General features: G+C 40.2%; 1 protein-coding gene across 7 annotated transcripts in view; it reads left to right on the forward strand.

Moving 5' to 3' along the window:
• Positions 1–26860, forward strand: part of Cadm1 (cell adhesion molecule 1) — a 310888-nt gene that overhangs the window by 273444 nt on the left and 10584 nt on the right. For 2 of the 7 annotated variants that reach the window (XM_090319468.1, XM_090319472.1), the window contains exons 8-10: positions 4110–4208; positions 14504–14536; positions 21906–21959. The exons of 1 other annotated variant lie outside the window; for it this stretch is intronic. In XM_090319468.1, the coding sequence (XP_090175594.1) occupies positions 4110–4208; positions 14504–14536; positions 21906–21959 (186 nt within the window). The remainder of the gene's footprint in view (positions 1–4109; positions 4209–14503; positions 14537–21905; positions 21960–26860) is intronic. 4 more of the 7 variants (XM_090319469.1, XM_090319471.1, XM_090319470.1 and 1 more) reach the window with 4 other exon arrangements.

A 26860-nucleotide genomic window follows, 5' to 3' on the forward strand; every position in this document is an offset into this window, starting at 1 on the left:
GAAATATAATCCTTAGTCTATACCCGAGGGCTGCATTCCCTAGCACAATGGGAAATTAAAAGATCATGTCAAATCACCACACTGGTAGACTGAAGTTTGTTTTCTTTATATACTGCCCATATTGTCAGTGGTCCACACCTCCTCAGTACTTACGGAAACCCAAACTTAAGGAAGGGAATGGCTATTGCCTGTAGGTGAGAATGAGGTTACCATTTACCCTGTATTCGACTGGCAATACATAAAATTAGCTCTGCCCTTCACCCTGTTAAGGAAAATAAGTTTCTCTCCTTAGACCCCCTGGGGTCTGAGCCTGGTGTGAGTGGTCTACTTTGTTGATCCCCAAGTTATAGACTTTCATTTTAGCTATCTTATAAAGCACATTTGTACAAAGCACTGACACATTCCCTTCTGATTTAGAAGACTAAAGCTATCTGGATAAACAATTTGGACTCATTGGACTTCCTATCAGTATTCCTAAAAAATACATTTCAAGCACTTGATGGACAAACAAAAAAAAATGGGGGGAATAATTCATTCTATGCCCTCTAGTGACAATTTTGTATATATTATCATATCTAATCTCCACCATAACACCAGGAGGTAATCATATTGTCATCCCATTTTACAGATAATAAAACAAAGCTTAGAAAGACCATAAACCGCCGGCAGTTTGGCCTAGTGGTTAAAGTGCTTGCCTAGCATGCATGAAGACCCGGGTTCGATTCCTCGGTACCACATACATAGAAAAAAAAGCCAGAAGTGGTGCTGAGCCTCAAGTGGTAGAGCTCTAGCCTTGAGAAAGTCCAAGAACAGTGCTCAGGCCCTGAGCTCAAGCCCAGGACTGGCAAAAAAAAAAAAAAGAAAGACCATAAACCTTTGCTGGTCACCAGTGGCTTATGATTGCAATCCTAGTTACTTGGGAGGCTGAGATCAGGATTGCAGTTTGAAGCCAGCTGGCACAGAAAATTCACAAGACTCCATCTCCAGTCCATTTGATATAGTGGCACATGCCTGTCATCTCAAACTACATAAGAGGATCAATGTTCCAGGCCAGCAGGAGCAGAAAAGTCCGCCAGGGAATCTGACTGCTATAGTACACACCTGTGATTACAGCAACCATAGGAAGCATAAAGTTGGTGGATCATAGTCTAGGCACGTGCCAGGAAGGAACAACTCAGTAGTAAAGTACTAGTCCTGCATGTGTGAGGCCCTGAGTTCAAACCCCAATATAATAAAATGATAAAATAATAGGTTATACAAGTTCACAAGATTACCAGATTATTCTTTAATAGTTAACACTCTGGAACATAGTCATTATTTGAAAACTGAAAATGGTAGGGACACACATATACACGTGCGCACACACGCACACACACATACACACACACATTAGTCCATCTGTGCTTACCTAAGATCTGACAGATCTGTCTTACCTATCTCCTTGATCTGGGCTGCTAACAGTATTTAGAATGACAGGCTAGAACACTAGCCTGAAGTATTGCTATTCTATTAATAAAATATACTAGCAATTTGGGAAGATGATCGGTGCATTTTTTCCAAAGCTAATTTATTGTACTACTACAGGAATTTCTGAAGTACTTTATGAACTGAAATTGATGTGCTTCTAAAATGTCTAATCCTCTGGAAGTAATTTCTGTACTTGAAGGATCTAGCTGGTTAGTACCTGAGCCCAATTTAGTTTTGTTCTTTTAACTTCTGTAGCTTTAGCCCTGTAATCCCTTTTCTTTGTGTGTGTATGTGTGTTTTTGCTAGGGATCTAGGAATTGAACCCAAGGCCTTTCACATGCTAAGCAAGTGCTTTACCACTGACCTAGAATTCCCAGCCCTCTTTATTTCTTAACTAATGGCCTTACATTGTTTCTATGCCTAGAAGTGATCTGAGCATGGAGAGTCTGCCAATTAATAGAATCTGGAGCCAGATGTGGACAACAATTGCCCAGTAATGATGAAGATAATTCAAAGTTTTTATACTTTTCACATCATGAGGGGCTAGTTACCTCTCTCTGCAGTCTTGTGTCCTTGTTAGTCTTGTCTACTTGTCAATTCATAACCATATTTTCAAATCACATTTCCTGTATTTTAATAATCATATCCTCGTGCCAGTGCATGTAGAAATTAGGCACATGATGACATGATACTAAGTCAGAGAAGTCTGCCAGGTTATACATGTGCCTTTACAGTGGTCATATTGTAATAGAGGCGTGACAGAAAAATCACATTGATTGTCCCAGCCTGGATACAGCTGAGTTGGATCATGGAGGGAACAGAGTGTTCTGAGTGCAAGGCTTAGTCTGGTGCTGTGGGTCACCTTTGCTCAGGTACCTGCAGCAGGCACATGCAGACAAGTTGCCAGTCACAAGTTGTTTTCCCGCCCTCAGTCTCTGTAGAAAACGCCAAGGAGTCCAAGTACCTAAATGATAATATTCTTCATCCTATTCTTTAAAAAAAAAAAAAAACATAGCTTAAAACTACTAATTTAATCATTTCTGTTTCTTAAAAGGGAATGAGATTTTCTTTATGGACTCCTTTTGAACTCACAAGAGGATACATTAAACAATAGTTTACCTTCTGTAAACTCTACCTTCCAGGAGCAAAGTCTCATTGAACAGAACCATGTAGAGGGCACCAATGGCTTATACTTGTTATCCTGGCTACTCAGGAACCTGAGATACAAGGATCACAATTTAAAGCCAGCCTGGGCAAAAAAGTATGAGACTCATATCTCCAGTTAGCCACCAAAAAGCCAGAAGTAGAGCTACAGCTCAAGTAGTATAGCATATCCTTGAGTGAAAAAGCTAAGAGACACCCACAATAGGCACCTCTCCCACACAAAAATGTTGTTGATTCTTCCTTATCAAATTCATATAAACATATTTGTGTGAAAGAATTAAGACCTTAGCTTTCTAACAATCACTTTTAATATAAACCTTGCAACAAGGCATCAAAATTGTGATTTCATAAACTTTTGGAAAGTTGTGCCAAATCCAGTAAAGGTGTAATATATAATTAAAGTTTTGATGTATTAATTAGACAATCCGAGAGCTCACTTGAAGATAAAAGGACACCAGATGTGTTAGGGAGAAAAAGTTGACGTGCTTTAGATAAAACTTAAAATCAAAAGCCTTCAAATCATCTTGTGCACTGCTATAGCAGAATGATTGCTTAGTTCAAAGTCTTTCTGACAATTTAACACATTCAGTTTGATCATTTGGGCTTAGATTTTTTTTCCTCTTTCATATTTGCCCTTCCCTTATCCCCAAATAATTTTTGAGAGGATAGAAGAATATACAGTGTATCAAGTAGCAAACAGGATTCCCCATTGGGCTCCTGGCTTTGAGGGTCAAACCTCAATTTATATTTAGCTATCTTGTTTACAAGATGGAAAATGTTCTTTCAGTTTTATCATTGTGCTCCGCTTAGGTCAAGCTTTTAACATGAGCAAAGGCAACTTATTAATATTTATAAGTTGTAAAATTTTATTGACTTTTAAAAAAGTAAAATCTCAGTTTTAAAAAAAAAACAAAACTCCCAGGCCTGGAACTTGATATTTAATGGTGACATTCTCTCTTCTTTGTATGTATTACAAGTATAGAAGTAGTTTGACTTCCTGCTGAGATGTATTGATGGAGAATAATGAAGTTAGTGTTGGCAGAGAGCGAGCACACAAGGCCACGTTCATTCTTGGCTGATGGGAGCCCTTTAGCTGAGCAGCAGCACCTTCTCCTCCTCTTTTCCTCCTATCTGTGAAAGCAGAAGTGAAATGACAGCCATTGTACCCATCTAACACTGAGGTGACCCAGCCTCACTTTTAAGATCTGATGGGACAGGAGTATCACACATTTCTGGTTTTCCTCACTTCTCTACTTCCCGTCTCCTCATCTGTGATTCACTTTTTCTTTCCTTAGCTCTTCCAACAACAGCTTCGGAATATAAGTGTAAAACTTAAATCTTCGGGGGTGAAAAGGATTTTTGTTTTGAAGTGGAGAAGTCATCAAGCATCTCAATGTCTTCATGCCTTTGTTTTGTCATTACTGATCATGGTTGTGTTCAGCATTGTGGGTTTGATTTTCCTTTTTTTTTTTATCCAGATCCCCCCACAACTATCCCTCCTCCCACAACAACCACCACCACCACCACCACCACCACCACCACCACCACCACCACCACCATCCTTACCATCATCACAGGTATGGTACCTTCATTGCCATTGAAAATGTCCTGAATGTATATTGTCTTTCTGGTTTATAAAAAAGAGAAGCCACAGTTTCCCTTTACGTCCTTGGGATTTCACTGTTCCTTTATTTTGGAACTCTTAAGGACAGAGACGCGATTCTTAAATTGAGTCTTAAGGACTTCAGAAAAGATTAAACATCCAAGCATTTAACATCCAGGCATTTATCAGATATTTTGCGGCTTACCCACAAGGGAATTCTTTTTTAATCCATCACTATTCAAAGCAAAATCTAATGGAATGGCAGCCTGGCTACTGAATGCCAGTCGCTTCTTCTTAGCCATGGTTGATGCAATGGTAAGTACTGTGGCTTTGGATCACGTCCTTGTCTCAGTTCCATCTTAATCCACATCCTGTAGTGGATCACACCTACTTGGCCATGCCACTGAGTGCATGGTCCTCTCCCTACTTAGAAAGCAGTAGCCTGGCCTGCCTATTCACAGGAGGCTGGAGGATGACATCAGTGGCTTTTTCATGCTGAGGACTCTAGTTCAACATTTCTTTTCTGATGGTCACCGAGCAGGAGTAGGGTGTCCTACATCCCCTTCCTGATATCCTGCAGCTCTCCTGTTGCTTACTATTGGTCATCTGAGAGTCCTGGGCTTATTTTTGCCTACCAAAACCAGACCATGTCAGCTTGACAGGCTGGATCTCATTAGATCAGGCCTTCCCAGCCTCCTTTCACAGATATCCACCCTCAGACACACAGAAAAACTATTCTGAGGCCAGGGAGTGTCTCTTGGAAAAGGTGATTTTTCTACTTGAATCTGTTGTCTTGACAAGATTGCAAGGTCTCCAGTGAACCATGCACCCAGTATCCATCCCTCCTCTGGACTCCCTCATAAACACCAAATGTCTCACTCATCTCTCTTCACATTCAACTTCTCTTTAGCACCTGGGAAATGACAGCTGCCCTCCAGGATTGCATTGACTTTCTGGAGACATTTTTCATTTGCACAGGAGTTGGTGAGATAGCGATGACCAAAATGCTCAGTGAAGGAAGAGGCCTCATCACCTGAGAAAACACAATAATAGATTGTCTAATCCCAGTTTTCTCCACCTTTCTATTACAGCGGGACAAAGAAAACCGCCTAACTCAGTCCCTATTGGGGATTTTCCTAAATATTGGTTACAGGAACTATCACTGAATTTAAAATCTTCTGAAAATCCATCAATTGGTTTTTGTGTCTCACTTTAAACTCAGCTCAACCTAGAAAATTTGCTTCCTAATTCTTGTCTGTGTGTTTCTGCTTTAGCTCTGTTATTAGTTCCTGCCTGTTATGTAAGCTCAAGTTTGTTGACATTTTTTTGTTGACATCACTCAGGAGCAAATCAAAGGTATTTCTTTCTAACTGAGACTTCCATAGCAACTCTACTGTCAACTTTTTATACTGAGACCTAAGTTCTACCTGCTATAATGCATTGCCTTTCTTCTAGTTAGTTCAAGTAGGCCCATAGAGACTTTTTTGATTTGGTTTGGTTCGGTTTGGTTTGGGTCAGTGCTGGGGATCCGAGCCAGGGGTCTTGAGCATGCTAGGAAAGTACCTGAACAAGCAAGCTTATTCCAGTCCTTTTCATCCTCAGAACTAGGTTTTTCCTACCAGTTTTATTGCCTTTTATCTATTAGAAGCTAAGCTAGGCATGTAGGGGCTTTTGTTTTGTTTTGAGCACTGCTGGGGATCAAACCCAGCTATGGCCTTGGACATACTTGGTAAGTGCCCTAACTGTGAGCTAAATCCACAGTCCTTTAGGCCCGTACTCTTGTTACCAGTTTTATAAAGCTACTTGTTAGAAAACCCTTTGGATGTCAAAGTAAATGACATCACCTAATTCTGTGTGTGTGCACTCTTACAGCCCATCAGTAGTCTGCTTTTTTGTTGCAGATGTTGCCCAAGTGTGACCCAGCTTGTATTACCTCTTGTGGTAGAAAGTGTCATCTAGGAAGCTATCTAGGTTTATATTTTAAGGTAGTCGTGGCCTTACTCAGTATACAAACACCCCATTCCTTTTCAACATTGACCAACATTTTTCATTTATGGCTGATAGTCTTCTTAAAAATTTAAGCTTTTTTTAAAATTAAGGCCTTTAATATTTCCTGACCCCTCTCTGTCATAGTCAGTCAACCATCGGTATCACCTCAGTTCATAACCCTTAAATCTTTCACTCCAAAGGAAAGCTAATCTTGGGTCGTCACATATTTACAACTCATTGTTATCACAGTTCTGACCGCAGACTCGGTTGAAGGAGAAATTTTGAAAATAGACTGTATAAACAACGCTGTATTTCTATCCATGACAAAGGTACCTTTAACAGGGACTTGTCTGTCTTTGCTTCCAGCTCTCTGCAGCTGGCCCTAGCTCAAGGTAAAGTAAGATGATCTCATAGATGCACTTTAGCCTCTTGATGTTAGCAGTTGAATTCTCTACACTCCAAATGCATTTGCAGTAATGAATGCCCAGATTCTCACTGGCACACCCAAGAGTAGTTAAATTGCTACTAAAACAACATTGTGGAATCTGTTGTCTTAATGGATGTGATCTTCCAGGCTTCCTGTGTCTTCACAAGTAGTCTTATATATATTTATCTTGCCCAGAAAGCACACTTGTAGAATTTAACATTTGTTCCTTTCTCCAAACAGATTAAAGGTTATGGAGCCAAATGATTCTGAGTCCCATTTTAAAGGTCCAGGTCTCTAAATTTAGATTGGTTCCTAAAAAATCTTGCAGACTGAATTCCTGACAAATGGATAGCTAAATTAATTTCCACTCCTCTTCTCTCCTTACTGTTTGGTGCATTACAGCTGCCATTAGCCTTAAAAGCATCACCAGCTAAATCTAGTGACAGTCACATAAAGCCAGATTTTTTTTAAAGCCCACAATCATCTATTTCTTTTTCTCTCCATCAAGTGCAATAACTGAAACCCATTCCCTGGGATAGAGTTTATTCATTACCAAAAGCATGTACAATGCAATAGAAAAATATTTTTAAATTTTGAAAGGTCATAGTTGATTTCAGATTTCTCTGAAAGGAAGTGTCCTGATTCTGTCTTTTATCTTCCATAGCCAAGATAATCAAATTGTCCTCCTTGTCAGAGAAGGCAGACTGTTCCAAGCTACCTGACTCCATCAAAATATGTTAAGCTTCATCCAGGAGACCCTTAAAAGAGAGGACTCGTAATGAACATCCTATCTATTGCCCACCTGCATGGTTTGTAGGAGGAGCCTGCCTCTTGCCCCTGTTGGCCTACTTGCCGCAGGTCTGATGACTTCAGTGTGAGACACACATCAAGGGGAAATCTTAACTAGGGAGAAATGCTTCAGTGTCTGCACACTGAAAGTTACTAGTTACCTAGCCATGTCAATCTGCCATATCAGCTTTACAACCAGTAAGCCCTCAATATCACTAGAATCCTTATCCAAATAAGAAAACAGCCTGAAAAGATTGGCTTGAAGGAGCAAGCCATTCAGAGTCTCACTTACGGATTCGACATAAGATCCAGTGGTGTCTCTGTTATCTTTTGTGTCTGTTGATATTCTGAGCCTCCCATGTCTGTTCTGTACGGGACTTTGAAAGCTCTCTTTCTCTCTCTCCTTCTCTTTTTCTCTCCTCTCCTCTTTCTTTCACCCCCTTCTTTTTCTTTTAGAATGTGAAATAGCCCATGTCATTTCATTTATGAAGATACATGCTATTATATAGGAGAGAAAACTGCTTAATTCAACTTTCTTCTTAGTTACCTAGTGAACTTTGTACTAGGTATGCATATGTTATGTGTTTCTGTCTTTGTGATAACATTAGCTGTCCCCAAAGGTCTATCCAATTTGAGCCAATCTTTCTCCTGTCATCTTAGAATCACATTTTGTCCATGAATTTGGATGTTGTCGTGTTCCTGCCTGGTTGTGTATTGAGTTAGATGTTTGATGAGGAATACCACTGAAAGAACTCAGCACTCAATCATACACACACTTAGCAGCTTAAATATAAAATTCAGGCCAGGAGGAGTTCAACCTATAGGTCATTCGATACATGCGTCAGCCATAAATTAAAAAATTAAAGCCACCTTAGAATAAGAAATGAATAGCTATAGGGCCAAACTCTGAAACACATTAAAAAATCCTTTCATGAGAACGAAGTAGGTCATTTCTAAATGAGTTTTTTCTCTCTTTTTTTTTTTAACGTGCATATTCAATTAACTGTTTTGTGTTTCTTGGAAAAGAAAATGGAAAGGTTTTTCTTATTGGCACCAAAGCACTCAAAAACCAATATATCTTGGGGAAAATAATTTCTAGCCCCCAGGCCCATGTTATTATTTTAGCTTTCACAGCTTAATATCATAGGGTTTTTTTCTCATATTAATGTGGATTAAATCCTGTAACTTAAGGTAGAAATAGCCCTTAACTTTCAGTGATACTATAGAATGCACTAAACTAGGGAAAGTCAATGTAGAGTGCATTTGTGGTGTTGTAGATAGGGAAGAAAGCAATACAGAGCACTCACACTAAGTACTAACCTGTGGCAGGACCATCTTCAAGTACAGAAAAGCTATATGTTCTCGTGACTTAGCCTAATGATTCCTTCTCCATCCTTGTTATTTTCATGGCCAAGGGGTATAAGCTGGTCTCCTTATAGGCAAGCATTTAACAAATATTGAGCACTCTTATGTATAAAACACAAATTTCATGAGCCCCTTAATATACAAAACATATTCAAACTCAGTAAGCGATGCTGTGTAGCAGTTTGATTTGAATAGAACGTGTAGCAGCTACCAGTGAAGACCACAGGGAAAGTGATCTGTGCCATCCAAACATGAGGAGACTGTGGATACGAAAAGAGGGTATTTGGGAAATTAAGCATGAAGGTCCAACAGTGCTTCAAACATCTGTCGTGTGTGTGTGTGTGTGTGTGTGTGTGTGTGAGTGAGTGTGTGTGTGTGTGTATTTTGTGTGTATTTATGTGCCAGGCAATAGTGTAAGTCTTTGTTGCTAGGAAATGTACATCTTTCATCCAAGAATGTTTACCAAGTTGTCTTTTTCCTAGGACTGACATCTACTCCATTAAGATGTTTTTCATTCATCATTTGTTGAATACTTACTGGGTGTTACTGATATGCCAGTGTGCCTAGTAAATATTCATGAACCACCATTTACATGATGAGCCACCCTTTCAAGTTTTTACACTTAAAAGGTGCTCGTCCACTTTTTTTATATGGTCCTGGCTACATTTTTGTTTTGCCAGTAATTGTAAACTTGGAACCAATAGCATATCATAGTTAGCCGGTTCTGGCCTATATTAGCTTAGGAAAAAAAGTAATTTTTATGTGTTGAAAGTCACCAGACTCCACATTTTGTTTAGAGTGAGAAATGAGAAGTGTGAGATTTTCTTTTCTAATACTTTTATAATTTCCATAATTTTATGCTATTCTCAAAAAATATTCCTAGAAATAGAGTTGACCTGTTTCCATGCTAAACGGTAATATCATGAATATGGGTTTCTCAAGATTAAAAAATGATACTTGTAGTAGTCATTTAAGAACTGTGACAGGAAGGGTCCTGACCTCCAGAGTGGAACACAAGATAACTATTAGATAGAACTATGGAGTCTCTCCTGCCCTTCCCACCATGGAAACTCCCTCCACCACCTTCTTCTTCCCCTGCCCAGGTCCCTAACTTCCTTTCCTTCCGGCCACACATCCTCGCGCGTGTGTGTGCACACACACACACACACACACACACACAAGCTGTAGGAGTTGTTTTCCTTGTTAAATGAAACCACTATACAGATTCCTATTATTTTGCAGAACATCTGGTTTGAATAGATCTCTGGGGCACAGCCACTGCAGAGTGAACAATTCTGACGACGCTTTTAACAAAACTTGAAATTGCCTAATCAAAAAAAAAAATTTTTTTTTAAATCCATTCCCCTTTCTACTATCTGTGACACAGTCTCTTCACTCAAATGGGAGGTAACATTATGAAATGAGAGAGCCTTCTTATGGCTCTCCTGTTTGAGCTTTTCAGCTTTAGTTCTGTTCCTATCTATCCCCGAGAAATGGAAAGTTAATTAAAACAAAACATGGATGGCAAGGAAATTAACATGCAAACCTGTAGAAATTATGTCAGTTTAACTTTCTAGCATTTATTTTTTGCCTTCGGTAGATCTCAAATAAGTCAGAAAGAAAAAGAAAAGAAAGGATACCATCTGTATTTAATATGTATTGGACAACACAACCAGACTATGAAATAAACTTGTCAGGGGAATTCTTTGCCTGCCCTGGTGTCTAGATTTAAAGCACCTTCATAACACAAACTGAAGGGAAATTCAATTACGAAAACCCATTGGCTCCTTATTGACTTTAGTTAAGAAAATAAACTGGGAGAAAGTGTATTAAAATATGTCTGGACTGCTTACTATGCTCTCATTTAAGCTTATGACAATCAAAATGTGGGAATTTAAATTCTTCAAATTAAGCTTAGGAAAGATTGGGTTCTTGGCATTATTCCACTGTGTATTTTTTTTAATGTACACCCAGTTCTCACACACCCTAAACTGTAGCCTCTCAGTGAATCTACACATTGTAAAGCCGGGAGCACCACACATCAATTGGAGAAAAAAAAGTATTTAAGGTTGTGAATTTAATTTTGGTGTAGGATTTTCATTTTCATTTATGGCACCCGTTGTGTTTGAGACCACGGACTAATTTATGGATTAGTTTTAAACCCCCAGTCTGTCACACTCAGTGAACAATTCGAAGTTGGAGAGAGCCCATATGAAAGGATTAGAATGTGCCACAGTGGAGCTGACACATGACTGTTTCAACTAAATATTGCCCAGCTGCCTCTCATGCACTCATTTTTTTTGCTACTTGGTTAAATGGCTAGTGTCTATTCTCACATATTGTCAAAGCTTTTCATTTTATAAATACCTTATGCTGAAACATGAAATATGTGGGATGCTTCATTTATTCAAGGCAGGATTGCATACACTGTCTGTAGGGCTAGGAAACTAAGAAAAGTCAGTATTTTGTAAAGTGTGTGCCTTTCAAAAAATAATGCACAGGCTCTTTCTTGGATACTTGTGCGATTTTGCTCAAAAAGCAACTAGGGAGTGACTGTTAAAGACTGTTCATACTTACCGGGTTTGTGAGAACAAGAGATGTGTGTGTGTGTGTGTGTGTGTGTGTGTGTGTGTGTGTGTGTGTGTGTGTGTGTGTGCTGTTGACAATATAAAATAAATTTACAATCCCTTGTTGCAATTAAAATTAAAATGGAGACAATGGCTCACCTAGGTCTTTTTAATTTTAAACCTAATACCACTATAAGTCCAATTTAGCTTTTTGTGAACTATTTTTCAAATAGGCCTAGTTCAAAGATTTTTCTTTCAAGGCAGAAAGGAGGTAAAGTTTTTTTTATAAAGGACTTTTGTGAGAACAGTTAGACATACCTATCTTTCAAGTGGATTCTAGCACTTATCAATTTTCAATGAAACTGTGTTTTACCTATACACTTAAAATGTTATCCAACAATACAGTGACCCCCACAAATGGACTCAGAGCAGTCCACCTTACAATTCAGACACCCTAATAAATCCTGCCTTGCAAATCAATTCTGCCTTGCAGACTTGCACTCAGCCCAGAGCCAGGGCGCCTGGTTTCTGCATGAAGTCATAGTGTGGTTGTAAAGGAGAATTAGCTCCTCTCACCAGGCTCTCCTATGGGGAGTGAAAAGTCACTTAGAAAGATTTTTTTTCCTAATTTTTGAGTTGAAATAACTTCTGTTCAGGTAGCATGCCAGATGCTTCTTGGATAAAGGTGGTCAGCAGCTCCCTAGAGTCCCCCTCAAACCCAGTCTCAACTCCAGCCACCTGTGTTTGTGCTGCTGTCTCGCCCCCTTCGCTCATCATGAATAGCCACTGCCAGCCACAGTAACTGTGTTGTTCAACTTGAAAACGTGTTTGCTTAACTGTTTTAGAATGTGTTTTTTCCTTCCCAGCATCCCCTTTTCCTCCCCCTTGGGGTACAATTGATGGATTTCCCACCCCCAGAGTGGGCAGCAAGATATCTAGGATCTTGCCTTGCTGTATGTGCTAGTACCCACAGAAGAGCCAGCACCTGGCTTCACCTGCTTTAATTTTGCCATGGAGCTGACATAATGTGGTGGTGCAGGAAGACAGTAAATTGGGGTCAAATATTATGTTTTGAAGACACTAACCTTGAAGTCTTACTTCATCCCCTTTTGTTTCCTATTAATTATTTAACGCACAAAAACAAAGATATTCTTAAGTGCTACCACAAAAATAATGAGCCAAAGTGTTTATTGCTTCCATTTAAAAAAAAGGAAATTTCTGTTTTGGAAAGAAAACAAATGCCTACCCCGTAAATGTCTGAACATGCATATAAATGCTCCTGTACAGTTGTGCATTTGATTCTGTCCCTCAAATTTAAAGTATCTCAAACTAATGCTGGGCGTAGGTGCCTCAACTAAAGAACTACATCTTCCTTATTAGAAGAATCTGGAAATCTGGTATAGAGTGTTGCTTCAGTTATACAATTTCCTGTGTTATTTTTACTGCTGTTTTATGCACACAGAGTTGACTTGTAAGTATTGTATTTTTATGTGGTGTGTTTTATGTTTATCTTTACTTATTACAAGAAATTCAGCTATCGGTTGTATTAAGCTGCACTGACCCTTCAGACTTCTGGTTTAATTCTGGCTCCTTTGAGGGGCTCCAATTTCTGATGATACATAGGACTGAGGAAAGTATGCCAGCTGAAGGGAAGCACCAGTGCGGATTCATGTGTCATATTTATAAGTCAGCAGCTGCAGGCTCACTGGACCGTCCAAAAAGAAAAGTTACATTTGACATTCTGGTACATTTAAACATTGCCTGTGTTGACTCTAAAACTGTCTGTTGAAGTCTCTGGGACTCATAGAAACAAATTCTAAATAAAAAGTTCCATTATTTAAAATAAACTTAAACATTTTTAAGAAGGTCAGGGAATATAGCAGGTCATAATTTTAATGGACAGTTCCACAAGAACTTTGGGGTTGAGATGACCACTTCTGGTTTCAAAGTCACTATTTCTTTCTGGCTAGAGGAGGATGGCTAAGTTGATGAGGCAAGTCTGAGACCTGTGGAACTGAAAAGGCCTGCTGGGTTGACACAGAATGAAATTGACTAGAAGAGTGGTGTTAAAATGACTCTGGATAAAGAATATCAGCATCTGTTTCACTTCCTTCATAACCAAAAGTCAAAGGAAAATGCCTTGAGCCCCTAGAAGGACTATCCTGTGACAAGAAACCTATTATAGCAGGCCAGGAGAAAAGTTGAACAGTATCAGAAGTAGAAGAAAGAAAGAAACCATGGCAAGTGCAGTAGCAATAACACAAAGATGATGGGTTCCTTTCCTGATCCAGCTGTGAAAGCAGAATGCTGGCAGTTCACAGCTCCAAATGTGGTGCACAACTGTAAGCGACTAGATGGCTGGAAGTGTGGAATGTCACATGATTAGATGCGGCTTTGGGAAGGTTGTGGGGTATGTGTTCGTGTAAGGCTTCTGCTCTTGAATTGTCACACTTCAGAAAGGGAGGGGGACACTGTGTGTCTGAATGGTCATTTGTGAAGGTCCTCAACACGTTTATTCCTGTGGTCTGCCAGTTAACTGTACTTCCTAGCTCAACTCCACCAATGTCGTACAGTACAGAAGCTGAACTTGCCTATTGCATCTTCATCTACAGGCATCTGAGCCTACCACACGCATTGAGGTTGATCCAGTGATGTCTAATTGGCAGTGGAGAAGCCCATGTGCCTTGGGTGGGTTGGGTTAAAACAAAGGCAATGTTTGAATGTATGAATCCATTGTTTAAACAATGTTCTGGCTGAGCTTTTCTGTCGCAGTCCTGAGCCTTGATGCGTTAAGAGCCATCTTACCAGCCACTGAGTTTGCACTGGTGTCTCTCATCACTTTGCATGTTCCCTGACTATTGAGTAGCACATATATGTGTCCTGGCAAGACCAATAGAACCAAAGAATTCACTGTTTTCCTTACTGGCTCGCAGCTTTGGGCTCCAGGCATGTCTTAAAACAGTGCAACTCACTTCAAATGCTTTTTGCTTTTCATTTATTATTGCTTGTCACGCAATGTTCTTTGAAAGCTTGCTCATATATTATCTGTTCCATTTTTTTCCATGTTCCCTTCTTTTGCATGCCGTTCCTCCTGTTTCTTCCCTTCCTCCAACCCTCTGTTCCTGTCTGTAGATACAACGGCGACGACAGAACCAGCAGTTCACGGTTGGTATAACATTACTGTTTATCTACTTTCTCAGCGCTGCTGAGAGGCAAGGCAAGCCTGGGAAAAAAAGAAATGCAGTCTTCAAGGGAAACCATGTTTCAAGTAGACTGATCTCATAAATAGACAGTATTTTTTGTAAGTCTTGAAAGGATGTTGAGTCTTGTCATTTCTGTTGTGAGTTCAGTAGCCAGTGGTTGCAGTCTGAAATAGAGCTGGGCAATGTGGCAGGAGTGACCACTGTACATAAAACTCCACCAGAGCTAGAAATATATAAATTATCAAGAAGAATGACGTCTACTTAAACAGATAGCATCTGGACCCAAGGCCCAGTTGTATTCTTCAGGTATTGACTCAGGTAAATTTTGAAGGGCAGTTCTTTGGGTCACTTAGTTGAAATGGAAAGTCACAGAGGATAGAGAAGGTGAGGTCAGGGCATGTTGTGACCTTCTTTTGCCCTGGGGATGACTTCCCTTCCCCCATGCACCTGTAAACTCTACCTGTTCATCTAAGGTTATGCTTACACTGGTCATTCCAAACCAGAGATGATCCCATATAAACTGGGAGTTTTTAAAAAGTCATTCGTGTGGGGGTGTCTAATGTTGATTTCCTAAAGCAGGATTAAAAACTTAGTGAGTACGTCACAGACAAAGAACATCAAGGAAACATGGTCTCCTTTCCCTTCTGTCACCAGTGACGTACTAGATGGGGCTAAACCAATTAACTTTTCCGTGTCTTTCCAGTCAAAAAATGAGAATCATGTTCCATCTGTATTTTGCTTTATTACTTAGCTCAAGTCTAAGCCTGGCAAGATTGTGCTTAGAGACAGATATGTTAGTTTTAAAATGGGCTGAATTTTAATAATTGAATCCCAGGGAATCATTTGGTAAAGGGCCTACTTCAATCACTTTTCCTGTTGTGCAGGGTGGAAATCTATCATTGAAATGACAAGAACTGATCAGCCAACCTTGTAGTGTTAATTCAAGTTTTAAAGTAACATCTCCTATCTCAGACTGAATTCCTTAAAGAGACCTACATTTGAGAACGTATTGGCTGGAAATCTCTAACAAAAACCTATTGGAATTGTCCTTTAAGGCCAAAGTTAGGGGTGGAGTGATAGATCCCTCCTCCCACTCCACTCCCACTTCCTCCTGTCCTTTCCTATCATCCATACAAAGAGAAGTGTCCATTAAAAAAAAAAGTAAGTTAAAGGGGCCATGTACACTTGACAGCTGTAAAAAATCAATTAGGTATAAAACTTCTACTTTCTAAGGTAATGCCCCATAATACTTGCTACATCGCAGGCATTGCACTCCATTAAGCTTAGTTATTTGTATGTCTCACCATTAATTGAGCACCTCCTGGCTTTTATTGATTATTCTCAGAGCTTTAAGGTTATTTTAAAGTAGCTCAAGAAATTTTGTTTTATTCTTTTTAAAATACTTTAAATTCTGAGCTTCCTGTAATTAACTCCAGGGTCAAATGTAACCATAAGCGTTCTTGAATTCTATGACATGTTTAAAGAAATATTGATCATTTATCTCTTAGAGTTCCAGAGTACTATTTTCTAGTATTTTGGAGCTCATCCTTGGAGACCTAGACAGAATATTTATAAATGTAGGAAATGTGTCCCCTTGGCTGAGAAAACTTGGAGGCTACATATTTTTAATTAGCTCGTTCTTTCTGAAGAGAGTGAAAGAGGTGATCTCTTTTTGTGATTCTGTTTAAGACAAAATAAGACTTTGCAACATTCCTTTGGGAGGCAATAGAGATGCCAGTGTATAGTGAAAAGCAGCCCCTGTCCTACTAATGGGGACAATATTCAAACAGCCAGTGATACTTCCGTGAGATGCTATTGAGTGGCAGTCCATGAGATACTTGGTAGGAGATGGGATAAACAATCTTGGTGTATTACATATCTCTCTCATACTTTAAACTGGACCCCTTAACAGCAAAGGAATGGAGAAGTGATCGATAATTTTGGCTGATCCGTGTGTGATGCACTTATAAAGGCATACTTCATCTTGTCCAGAATCCTCATGGCATCTTCACAAAGGGCTCCAACCATGGTTCTCAACAATACACTCTCTCCCACAGCAAATAGCTCTAATAAAAACCAAAGACATACCTTAAATTTTACTTGATGAAAGGGGATGAAATTTTCAAATCAGTTGTTAGGATAAAATGATAATGATACACCCTGGGTCGAAGACAGGATGTCTGATTTCCAATAAGATAACAGTGTAGACCAGATTTTATTCTTAAAAAAAATAAAGTCCAACTCCTTTCATACAGCAACCATTTGACTCACATTCATTTGATGATAACCTTGATGTGTTCCTTATGGTGATCTGGGCCTAGAGGAATGTTAAGTGGTTTGATAACTTAGCAACTTAAATGACAAGACCTATTAGGTCAGCCAGCTGTGACCATCTTACCAGTCTTAAAAGTGGTCATTGTGGATTTCCTTCCATATTGCTCTTTCCTTTGATAAAAAGGAAAAGAGAAAAAAAATCAAGCTTTCCCTTTGAAGACTCATTAAAATATTTTATTCAAGCTTGTGTTGCTAGAGTATGTATGAAGTTTATACGAGTTGTTTATGTATGTTGACCATTTGTTCCTACCAATATCTGATTGGAATAAGCATGAATTGGAAGGTTAGAAGTGCATGGGCATGATTCAAAACCCAAATGGATTTTCTCCAAAAAGAAAATTAAACAAGAATTCACCACAATATGTTTTTAAGGATCTAGGAGACAGTAAAGATAAATGTGAGTGTAAGAATGAGATGTTTACACTAGGGTGATACAAGGATCTTTCTTTGAATAAGGAACTTGAGCATTTGTGTTTTTTGGAGCTCATCCTTAAAGGCCTGGACAGGAATAATCCTTTGTTATGTGTGCATGTTGAGCAATGCAAAAAAAAAAAAAAAAAAAAAGGAAAAAAAAAAAAAACACTGCCAAATCCTGATTCTACATTGTCTGAAGTTTTGATGGCAGAAATGCATGAGTGATTAATTTTAACGCACGGGTGGTATCGTCCTTACGATTATTGACGTGTGAGTGCGTGTGATGTTTTTTTTTTGGTTGTTGTTCGTTCAAATGTGGGTGCTTCTCTGTGTCTTGTGTCTTGTTCTTTTTCTGCCCTGTATGTCTGTCCTCCTCACCCTCCCCCCACCCTCCTCCCCAACTTGAGGGGTTGGGTGACAGCATGACCTGGTCTGGAATAGTGCTTGTGCTTTTGCTGCACTGCAGTCAGCTGGCTTCCTGTGGGGTTGAGGGTCTGTCTCTCTCCCTCCTTGTTCTTCTCTCTCTCTCTTCCTTTCTCTCCCTCCCCCCCTCTCCCTCCTTCCCTCCCTCCTTCTCTCTCTCTCTCCTCTCTCTCCCTCCCTCCCTCCTTCCCTCTCTCCCTCTCTCTCCCTCTCTCTCTCTCTCCTCCCCCCCATTTCTCCCCCCTGACTCTCTTTCAAGTCTACCTGCCCTCTTGCCTTTTCCACCTCTTAACACAGTACAGGCGGTGATCTCATGAATTTTCATATCCCAAATGAGTTTTTAAATAGATTTTAATTCAGTCTATAACTGGGAACCCCTCAGAAGAATAATCTTTCACTTTGGGTTTTGGTTTCAACATGTTTGCCCAGTGCTTGACAGATGCTAATGCCCTACACCACTGCCCTTAGGTAATTGTCCCATGAATCTCCCTTTCCGTGACGATTTAACGAGTAGTGCAGATTATGACAGAACCCTAAAAACGCATACGGAATTTCCATATCCCCCTTCAGCTTCAATTGTGGGGATATTCTGAAGCCTGTTTGAAAGAAAAATAGCCAGCAGTGCGCATTATTACAATCGCTATATCCACCACCTGTGTATGAACCTCTGTGTACATCTCTCTGTACGAGTGCATAACAATGGCATTCAAAGGCTGTCATTCAGTCAAGGGACTCTGCAGACATTGTATGTTCTACCCAAGAACAAAGCTAAAGAGGTTTACGAATGGCTGCAGGACCTGAAGATTGCGTTTCAGCCTTGATATGCAGTTTGGAAACAATGTGCTACTGTTTAACGGCGTGAACCAAATTTCTGCTAATGGGAAGAAGGGAAAAACTCTCCACAAAAGCTGACAAAGCAGGAAGAACAGGATGACTGAGCTTTTAGATTAAAACTACCGGGGGCGTCTGAACTCTTATGGCTGGTGGTGGAAGTAACAGTTTCCCTAATATGGCCAAGTGAGCCGATGTATGCTGCTTAGGTAAGAGAGAGACCGTCGCCTGTTTTGTTTTCCACGATGGGAATGGAACTAGGGAGAGTGGGCTAGTGGGCTGCTTGTGTTTCTTAGAGATTTGCGTTTGGTCATTCTTTGTTGAAAATTTCTTGAAGACAAAAAAAGATACCCTCATGAAATGAACTCTACATTTTACTTGGCCTTGAATTTACTTAAACAATCAGTCTAGGACTTCTTGGTATTTCTACTTTTCTGTTTTTGAGGGCTCCCTGCCCTTGGTTTCAAATCACTGAAACTTTGAGAAGCCAACACTTGCTGCTAAAAGGGGGAAAATGAGCCCATAGAAGCACCAAGCAGGCTTAGAGTGTATCACAGAGCACCTCTGCAGGGGAGACAGCCAACGTGCACATATTAAATGATCATATTTGCACCTTAGCATTTCCTTAATTGCTCCCAAAAATCCTGTATGGACCAAAAGTAAACTTTCATTTGTTTGGCAAAGTTTATAGAAATTTGTTGAATGCATTTTAATTAGTAGTGGTGAGAAAGGGCTTTAATAGATGATACAGAGTTTGAATAGAAGAACCAAGAAGTAATTTCCCCGTTATTGTTAAATCTTGAAGTTTCCTTTTGAAGAATATTCTGTTTTATAAAGTGCAGCTTTGTCTTTTTCTTTGAGAATATGAGAGGTGTATCATTTTGAATATAAAAGAGAAATATCTAAGCCGAAGCAATTTTAGGAGGTAAATTTTGCTTGTCCTCACTTGTACACCCGGCACTTCAAGAAACTCGCCCTAATTACATTTATTCGGAAATTATCCACCTATGACAAAGTGCTATAGATGCGTAAATGACAATGGCCCTGAAAAAAAAAAAAAAAAACAATCCTACTTGCCTAAATGGATTCTCACTTCAGAAAAATCTGGAGCAGTAGATTCCAGATGATTTGGTATATTTTGAAGTTTATGTCGTTAAAAATAACAGTGTTGGGGCCAGGAGTTTGGCCTAGTGGTTAAAGTGCTTGCCTAGCATGCACGAAGACCCGGGTTCGATTCCTTGGTACCACATATGTAGAAAAAGCCTGAAGTGGTGCTGAGGCTCAAGTGGTAGAGCTCTAGCCTTGAGAAAATCCAAGGACAGTGCTCAGGCCCTAACCTCAAGCCCAGGACTGGCAAAAAAATAATAACAGGGTTAGCTTTTAACTGAGACACATTTATCAACTTTCTATTACTTCTGAATGGAAAACTTTGCATTATCAATGATACTTCATAAAGATATCTGTCTTTATTTTTTTAATTAGTTTTCTAATGCCCTCCCCAAGGAGACAAGCCTTCAGCAGTAAAGCTGCTACGTGAACCATCCTTGTTTAATGTGGTTCTGTGGGCATCAAGCACGTATGTAGAATGCTCCGCTATTCACTGGGCCACATACTAGTGAGGGATGAGCTTTCTGAGAGAGGCGATTTCATAATTAACTACAGAGAAGTACTTTATGTTGCCCATTTATAACAGTTATTTAAACAGTTGTATTCATCAGTCTTTATAGAGTAGAGAAAGCCAATTAGACATAAGAACACTTTCAACCAATCAGATTTTGGAACAAGGAGATGGCATCCCTTCTTGGTTGGCTCTGTAACTTATTATATTACTCACCACTTTTCCTGTAGCCACCTAAAATCCATATTTTGAAAACACCTGTGGACTTGAAAGCCATTCATTTTGATTGGGCACCACCTGCTCTTGCGTATGTACACCCATGGGCCCTAGGGGAAATTCACCATCCTCAAGAGATGATGTGACAGCCCTTTCTCACAGAATCAACCTGCCTCTTGCTATCCATGTAGCTGCTTTACCAAACAGTCTATAAAATCCAAGGCTTAGTAAACACTTGTGCAGGATTGTTTTAATGAATTTGTGTTTCTAAAAATAAACAGACAAACAAGAAAACACAGCAAACGTCAGAATAACATTCCTTGTTCCTGGTTCCTGGAACATTTGTCTTGGTTCTGGCCCTGGCTGGTAATTTACTGAAGATTAATCCCCAAATCATTAATTCAGCAAATATTTACTGAGCATACACCTTTGTGTTTGACTATAGGGGAAGGAAAAGTTACAAAAATAACAAAACTAGCATCTCTCTCCAGAGACCCTGCAGTGTAATAAGTCCGAAAGTGACTTATCCATCAGTATGATGGGGAGATTCGAGTTCCCAGAGCAATCAAGTGGGACTTGGAGTATAGCCTCAAAGAACAAGTAAAGGTCACCCTGATTATCTAACACTGTGGGTTGTTTAATAAACTTCATAAAGGATCAGCCCGTGAGTAGAGCATGAGAAAATGGAAGCCATCTCCTAGCTGAGCCTCCCATTGTTTGCCTACCTCCCTCTTCATCTCTCATCATTCAAATCAGGGCTGACGCTAAGAACTGCCCAGCATAGGGGCTGACTGGAGTACAGGAATATCAGGCCCCTTTACTTGATTACCTCCTGACCTAACTGCTTTTTCAGCTTTGAGGGTTTTATTTTTCAGGGATACCATTGATTGATGAAATTCTCTTTTTAAGCAATGATCTGACGAATGAGATTTTCCAATGAAGGCATCACCTGCAATCTGCAGTGAGCAGATGCTACGCCATTTTGAAATATACCATCCAAGATCATCCTAAATTGATAAAGGACTGTATTTTGTCAGTATTGGCAAAGATTTCAATTTGTAGTAAAACAGGAGATAAAACTTACATCAGTATGTAACATCTAAGTACATTTGTATTTATTTAAGAGATATATCAGAGCATCCACAGCTAACAATCAAGCTTTTTTTTTTGTTTTGTTTTGTTTTGTTTTCATTTCTTTTTTGCATGCTGTTGTGAATGAGTGATTTTTAAACATTCACCTTCATGTTTCATGTGCTTTGAACAGTGGAGACTGAGGAATCTTTCTGCCTCGATTGTGTGTCAGTCACAAAATTACATGATTCAAGAAATGAACTTACGGATTAATACATTCAAGCTATCTTTAAAAAAAAAAAAGAATGAAAGATAGCCAGAGATTTGGCTCATGTTTTTTTTTTAATTCATCCTCAGTTTTTAAGTGTTTTTGTTTATGTCCCTGGAGGAATGAAAAGAAAAACGATTTGTTTTTACTTGTAAGGCCTTACTCAGTTGCCCAATTCCGCAGAAGAACTGGACAGTGAGGACCTCTCAGGTAAGGGCTAGTCATTAGGTAAGGCACTGCAGTGTCTCACCTGTGGGCACTCTGTCCACTTGTACAAAATGACCACTTGGTTCACTGACAAATCAATTGGCAAAGTGTGGATTTTGAAACTTAATCAAAGAACCAATTTTTATAGATACTTTCTTCCTCCCCATCCCCTCACTTAACCCCTCTTCCCTATGCTAGGAAAATGTATCTCACAAGAAATCACATACAGTTAATGCAGTGGAGGTCAAGTTCTCTGTTGGGATTGTAGTAAAACTACCCCCACTGGGTAACTGAAAAGAATGTTGATGTCCTAGTTACATAGTGGTTCCGGAGAAATTTCGTTGCCTTACAAAGCAGTGTAAGAATGTTGGATTATGTGACATGATCTTAAATTCATTGACTGTCTACTTCTATGGAGTAGACTGGCAAAGCCATGTCATCGGTATCTTAGAAGCAGAGTGGGGCAAAGGAGGTGCAATTGTTTTGTCACACACCATGCTGTAAACTAATTATCCACCTCAGACCTTTTTCACAGCACACTGGGCTCCTGCAAAAGTAGGTTTCATGCTTGATTCCAGAATTTAGGTGTTACTAATCCAGAATAAGAAGCATATCCTAAAAAGGAGGGGGGGTAGGAGATTTAAAGTGGTCAGAGCTAAACAATTATAGGATCTCCTGTGATGTTGTGAGACTTCCCTGTCAACTAGTTGCAACTTCTTAAGCATTTGATCACTTCGTAAATCAAAGCCCCCTTCCTTGTCACTGCACTGTAGAAACCAAGGGATAAGTGGTGGCTGCCTATTCCAACCATTGGAAAGAAAAGTTTCACATCATCCCTTCACTGCAGCTCCATTAACGTGTCATCTTTAACTCCAAGCCTGACCCAGTGAGGAAACAAGATGGTACTACCTAGTTTCTTAAAATGCTGCTTTCAGACCTTGGATTTTTTCCTTAGGTATCATTTGCCAGTGTGAGCTTAGGTATTAGGATTTTCCAAAATGGAAGCATCCAGGGGGCCACACTTGTTTTTGTTCACTGCTGAATATCTGACCTGTACTGAACACCCAGCTGTTACTTGTTGAGTGAAATGAATAAATTTCAGATCCCCATGAGTTTAGATACATAAATAGAAGATGAAAAGGATAACATCCCACCAACAGTGTTCTGTTTGCTTCTAATCTGTGGCATCTAGAAATTGCAAGAAAATTACTCTACAGTTTTCCTTGAAAATGAGTAGATGAATCCTTTTCCAGATTAAATGCAAAGCCATTTCTGCTTGTGCAGACAGGCTTAATTCTGATACTGGCCCTAAACAAAACAACTCTTGATACATTGCCTCTGGCAATTGGATCTTCTTGGGGATTCTGAGAAAGGAGTTGTAGTCCCTCCTGGCATATTAGCCAGCCAAAGATCACTCTAATAGGCAAAGTCATTTTTCTCCTCTTTAAGACAACATGGCCGAATCAGCCATCCACCTGTTCCTCCAGTAGCATCCCTTAGGAATAACCCATGCTCAGCCCTGCACCCCTGTCTCCATAGCAGTTCTATCAATCACCCAAGTCAGACATTGGTGTTCATAATAATTCCTTTAAATGAATAATGGCATGTGCCCTCCCCCACTCCCTCCAGGAGCACGGCAGTAGCCGTAAGTCATGCTCGACACTGATGAACTTGCAGGCTAGAGCCAGGCTGCCTTTGCATCTGGTTTGATGAACTAATCAAAAACTGATTAGCACTTTTGTTCAAAGGGGATGCTGATTAATCAATTACTATTGATTGTGAGCTTGGCTTCCCTCGGCAGCAAAGAGACATCTGAAGGGAGAAAAAACAGCCAATAAAAATTGAGCAGCTGTCATAGTGTTTAAATTTATTAAAACAAAATACATTATTTTTTATGAAGCTGTCTTGAAATGGGTCACTGAAGGGGAGCATATTGATTGAGAAAGGATGAACTTCTCAAATTTCTGTAGCCTAGAGACTGAATTCAATTATAATACAAGACAAACAGGTTAACACCCATCTTAAACAGCCCATCAATAAATTAGAGTAGGTGTTGCACATTTAATGCTAAACTGTGGTAGTGAATAATATTATCCATTCCCTGCTTCATGGGGTCGAAATTCCATCCTTTCCACATTACAGATGAATATTACATTCATCCAAATAACTATGATCTGTTCTTCTCCTTGCCCCCTCCCATCCCTTCCTCCATTTGCCACTGCCACCTCTGTTAATGACAGTTTCATAAGCAGCATATGGCATACTGTCTTCAACAAGCAAAGCACACCACCCATCTGATCCTCCTCTGTAATCTGCATTAAACAAATTAATGCTTGCATATAGTTCAGTGATGTAATTATGGGCAGACCTGGAGAGCTCATCTAGTTCTACTTTGAACCCTTTCAGTTCCTTTTGGAGTGTTAACCTTATTGATGATGGATCCACATAAATTTTGAGTTGTTTTTATCAATTACATCTGCCATTTCCGGGTGACAGCTGGTGGTTATTGCCACCCATGTGGAATAGAATAGCTGTAAGCATATTTATTCTTCTATTTTCATTTAAAACTTTTTAAAAAATGCCTCCGTCCCTTCAGCAATGGAGGGGGCCTTTGGGAACTGTCTAGTGGAGTGCAGTGGTAAATAGACAGTGTGCCAGAAAATGGCCCCCAGCACAATGAGGGCATTCCATTAGTCTTCTGCCTTTGGAGCAAAGGCACCAATAAGACATTCCAGAGCTGTTTCCTACTCTTGTTGCCCCAGAAATGAGAAAGTGATCAGGAAACCTCAGATATCCTTCATAGGTCATAAATGTAGGGCAAATTCTTCAGGACTCTGATGCCTATGTGGCCTAGGTCTTGGGAGGAATTAGGAACCAACCCTAGTCTACTAAATGGATTACAAGAAATCAAGGGCTCTCCTAGAATCTTAATTTAGTTAGTAGAGGTGCTTGAAGGTCAGTGAGGGGGTGCTGTGGCCATCTGCATACTGGAGTACCCTAAAGTCCACGCTGATGTTCTATGAGAAACTTAGTGGCACGAGAGGAAAGTCTGGCCATACCCCTACTTATAAGTATGGCCCAAGCTGTTTAATTTCCTTGTAAGACTACTAGTTGTGATCATGTAGAAGGCATCAAAAACCAACTGGCTGATCATATATTTAAGGGATGGCTCATGACTCAGCTTGTGTCACACTTTACAGCTCAGGAACTTCCTTTATTTGTATTATTAATCTTTATTTCAAAACAAAACAAAACAAAAAACACTTGACTTCCACATACCTGGCTCTTGGCTAGCTCCCCAGACACAGCAGTGAACAAAACCAAAGGGACCCTGAACAGCTGAACTTCACAGGATAGCCCTGTCCTCCTGTAGTAACTTTATAATAAGGAGGCTGAGAACATGCTGAGTGTGTGGAAATGAGGAATAGGACAGAAAATTTCTCCCAGGTTATCTACTCACTGTACAGCCTCTGGAGAAACTTTGGTTCCATGTAGCCATCCTTCCACTGGGAAATCCTTGGCTTCCTTTACTCTGTTGTTGGGGCCTTTCTTAGTGTATGTGCACAGTGGGGAGAGAGGAGAGCAAAGTTAGGCTCTGGGTAGCCTGTCACATGCAGAGCTCAGTGCTGTGCTGTGCTGACTGACCTGGAGAGATAGTTTTTCCCATTAACTCAAGGTCCTTCCTCGTCAAAGATGACCTAGCTTCTGCTGGGAAGTTTTCAGGGCCACTGTCCCCTCGGCTCCCCTAAATTATGGCATTAGTTTCCCCTTGAGTTAGTCTTAATAAACATCATGGGAAAGTCATAAGTTGGAAAAGGTTAAAACACTTCAACTCCCTTTTATAAAATTCCCAAGGTGGTACAGGCCTATAACCCCAGCACTCAGGAGGGAAACTAAAGCAAGAGGATTGCTAAGGAAATGTAACAAGACCCTGTCTCTAGAACAGATAAACCGTTTTAAAGCAATAGACCCAACAAACAAATCCATGGGGTCTGTGCTGGCTTGTCAGATGTTTTACCCCATAGCACATGACTTTGGACTCCATCCTCATTCGGATCTTTCTCATAATCCAACATGCTCCTGCGTTCTACCTTGGGGAGGAAGGGGAACCCCAAACAGGAAGTTTCCTTCCACATCAAACAGTTGGCAGGCCACAGTGCAAAGTGTGCATTGCAGTTCTACAGGTTGGACACTGCTCTGGGGACTCCACCATGTTCATCCACCCATCCTCCTCACGCCCCCAAATACTGGAGGGCCACACACACACACATCTTTTCTTTAGAGATTCTAGTGGGAATGTCTGCTTAGAAACACTCCACAGCTGCAGCAGGTGTCATCCCCAATGCCCTCCTGTTGCTTGAGATAGAAAAGCAATCCCGCCACGTCTCTGTGAGGATGAGACAAGTGGGGCAGACTCTTAAGTGTGGCCTTTGGTCTCCCTGGTGGGAGCTGCATGGCCTGTCAAACCAAGTCATTCCCAGCAAATCAAGTAAAGTTGAAAGGGGGGAAAAAAAAGTCCGAATTCTCACCTAATGAGTATTTCATATTCTGGCTCCTCAAAATGGTATACCTGAATCATAATTACAACCAGATGGAAAGGAACTGCCAACCCTACACAGTCTTAACTGCCCTACAGGACAGTAGGACCTCTGGATCCACAGGGTGTCGAGTCTGTATGAGTGAAAAGTAAGAGTGTGGCTCCGGCTTAGTATTTATCAGGGACTGTGCCTTGGAAGGACAGTGCTGAGGCTGCCGTATGCCCCTCCCCCCCCCACAAGAACAGATGATTTACTTGGGTCTGATCAGTGATAAGACATGGAGATAACAGGCTTGGATTTGGGGCTTGCTGAGTCCCTGTGGCATGCCAGGTTCTGAGCCAGGCAGATAACATCCCTGCTCAGCCA

Source organism: Megascapheus bottae, chromosome 27, assembly GCF_031878675.1.
Source record: "Megascapheus bottae isolate mThoBot1 chromosome 27, mThoBot2.hap1, whole genome shotgun sequence".
Classification (NCBI taxonomy): Eukaryota; Metazoa; Chordata; class Mammalia; order Rodentia; family Geomyidae; genus Megascapheus; species Megascapheus bottae.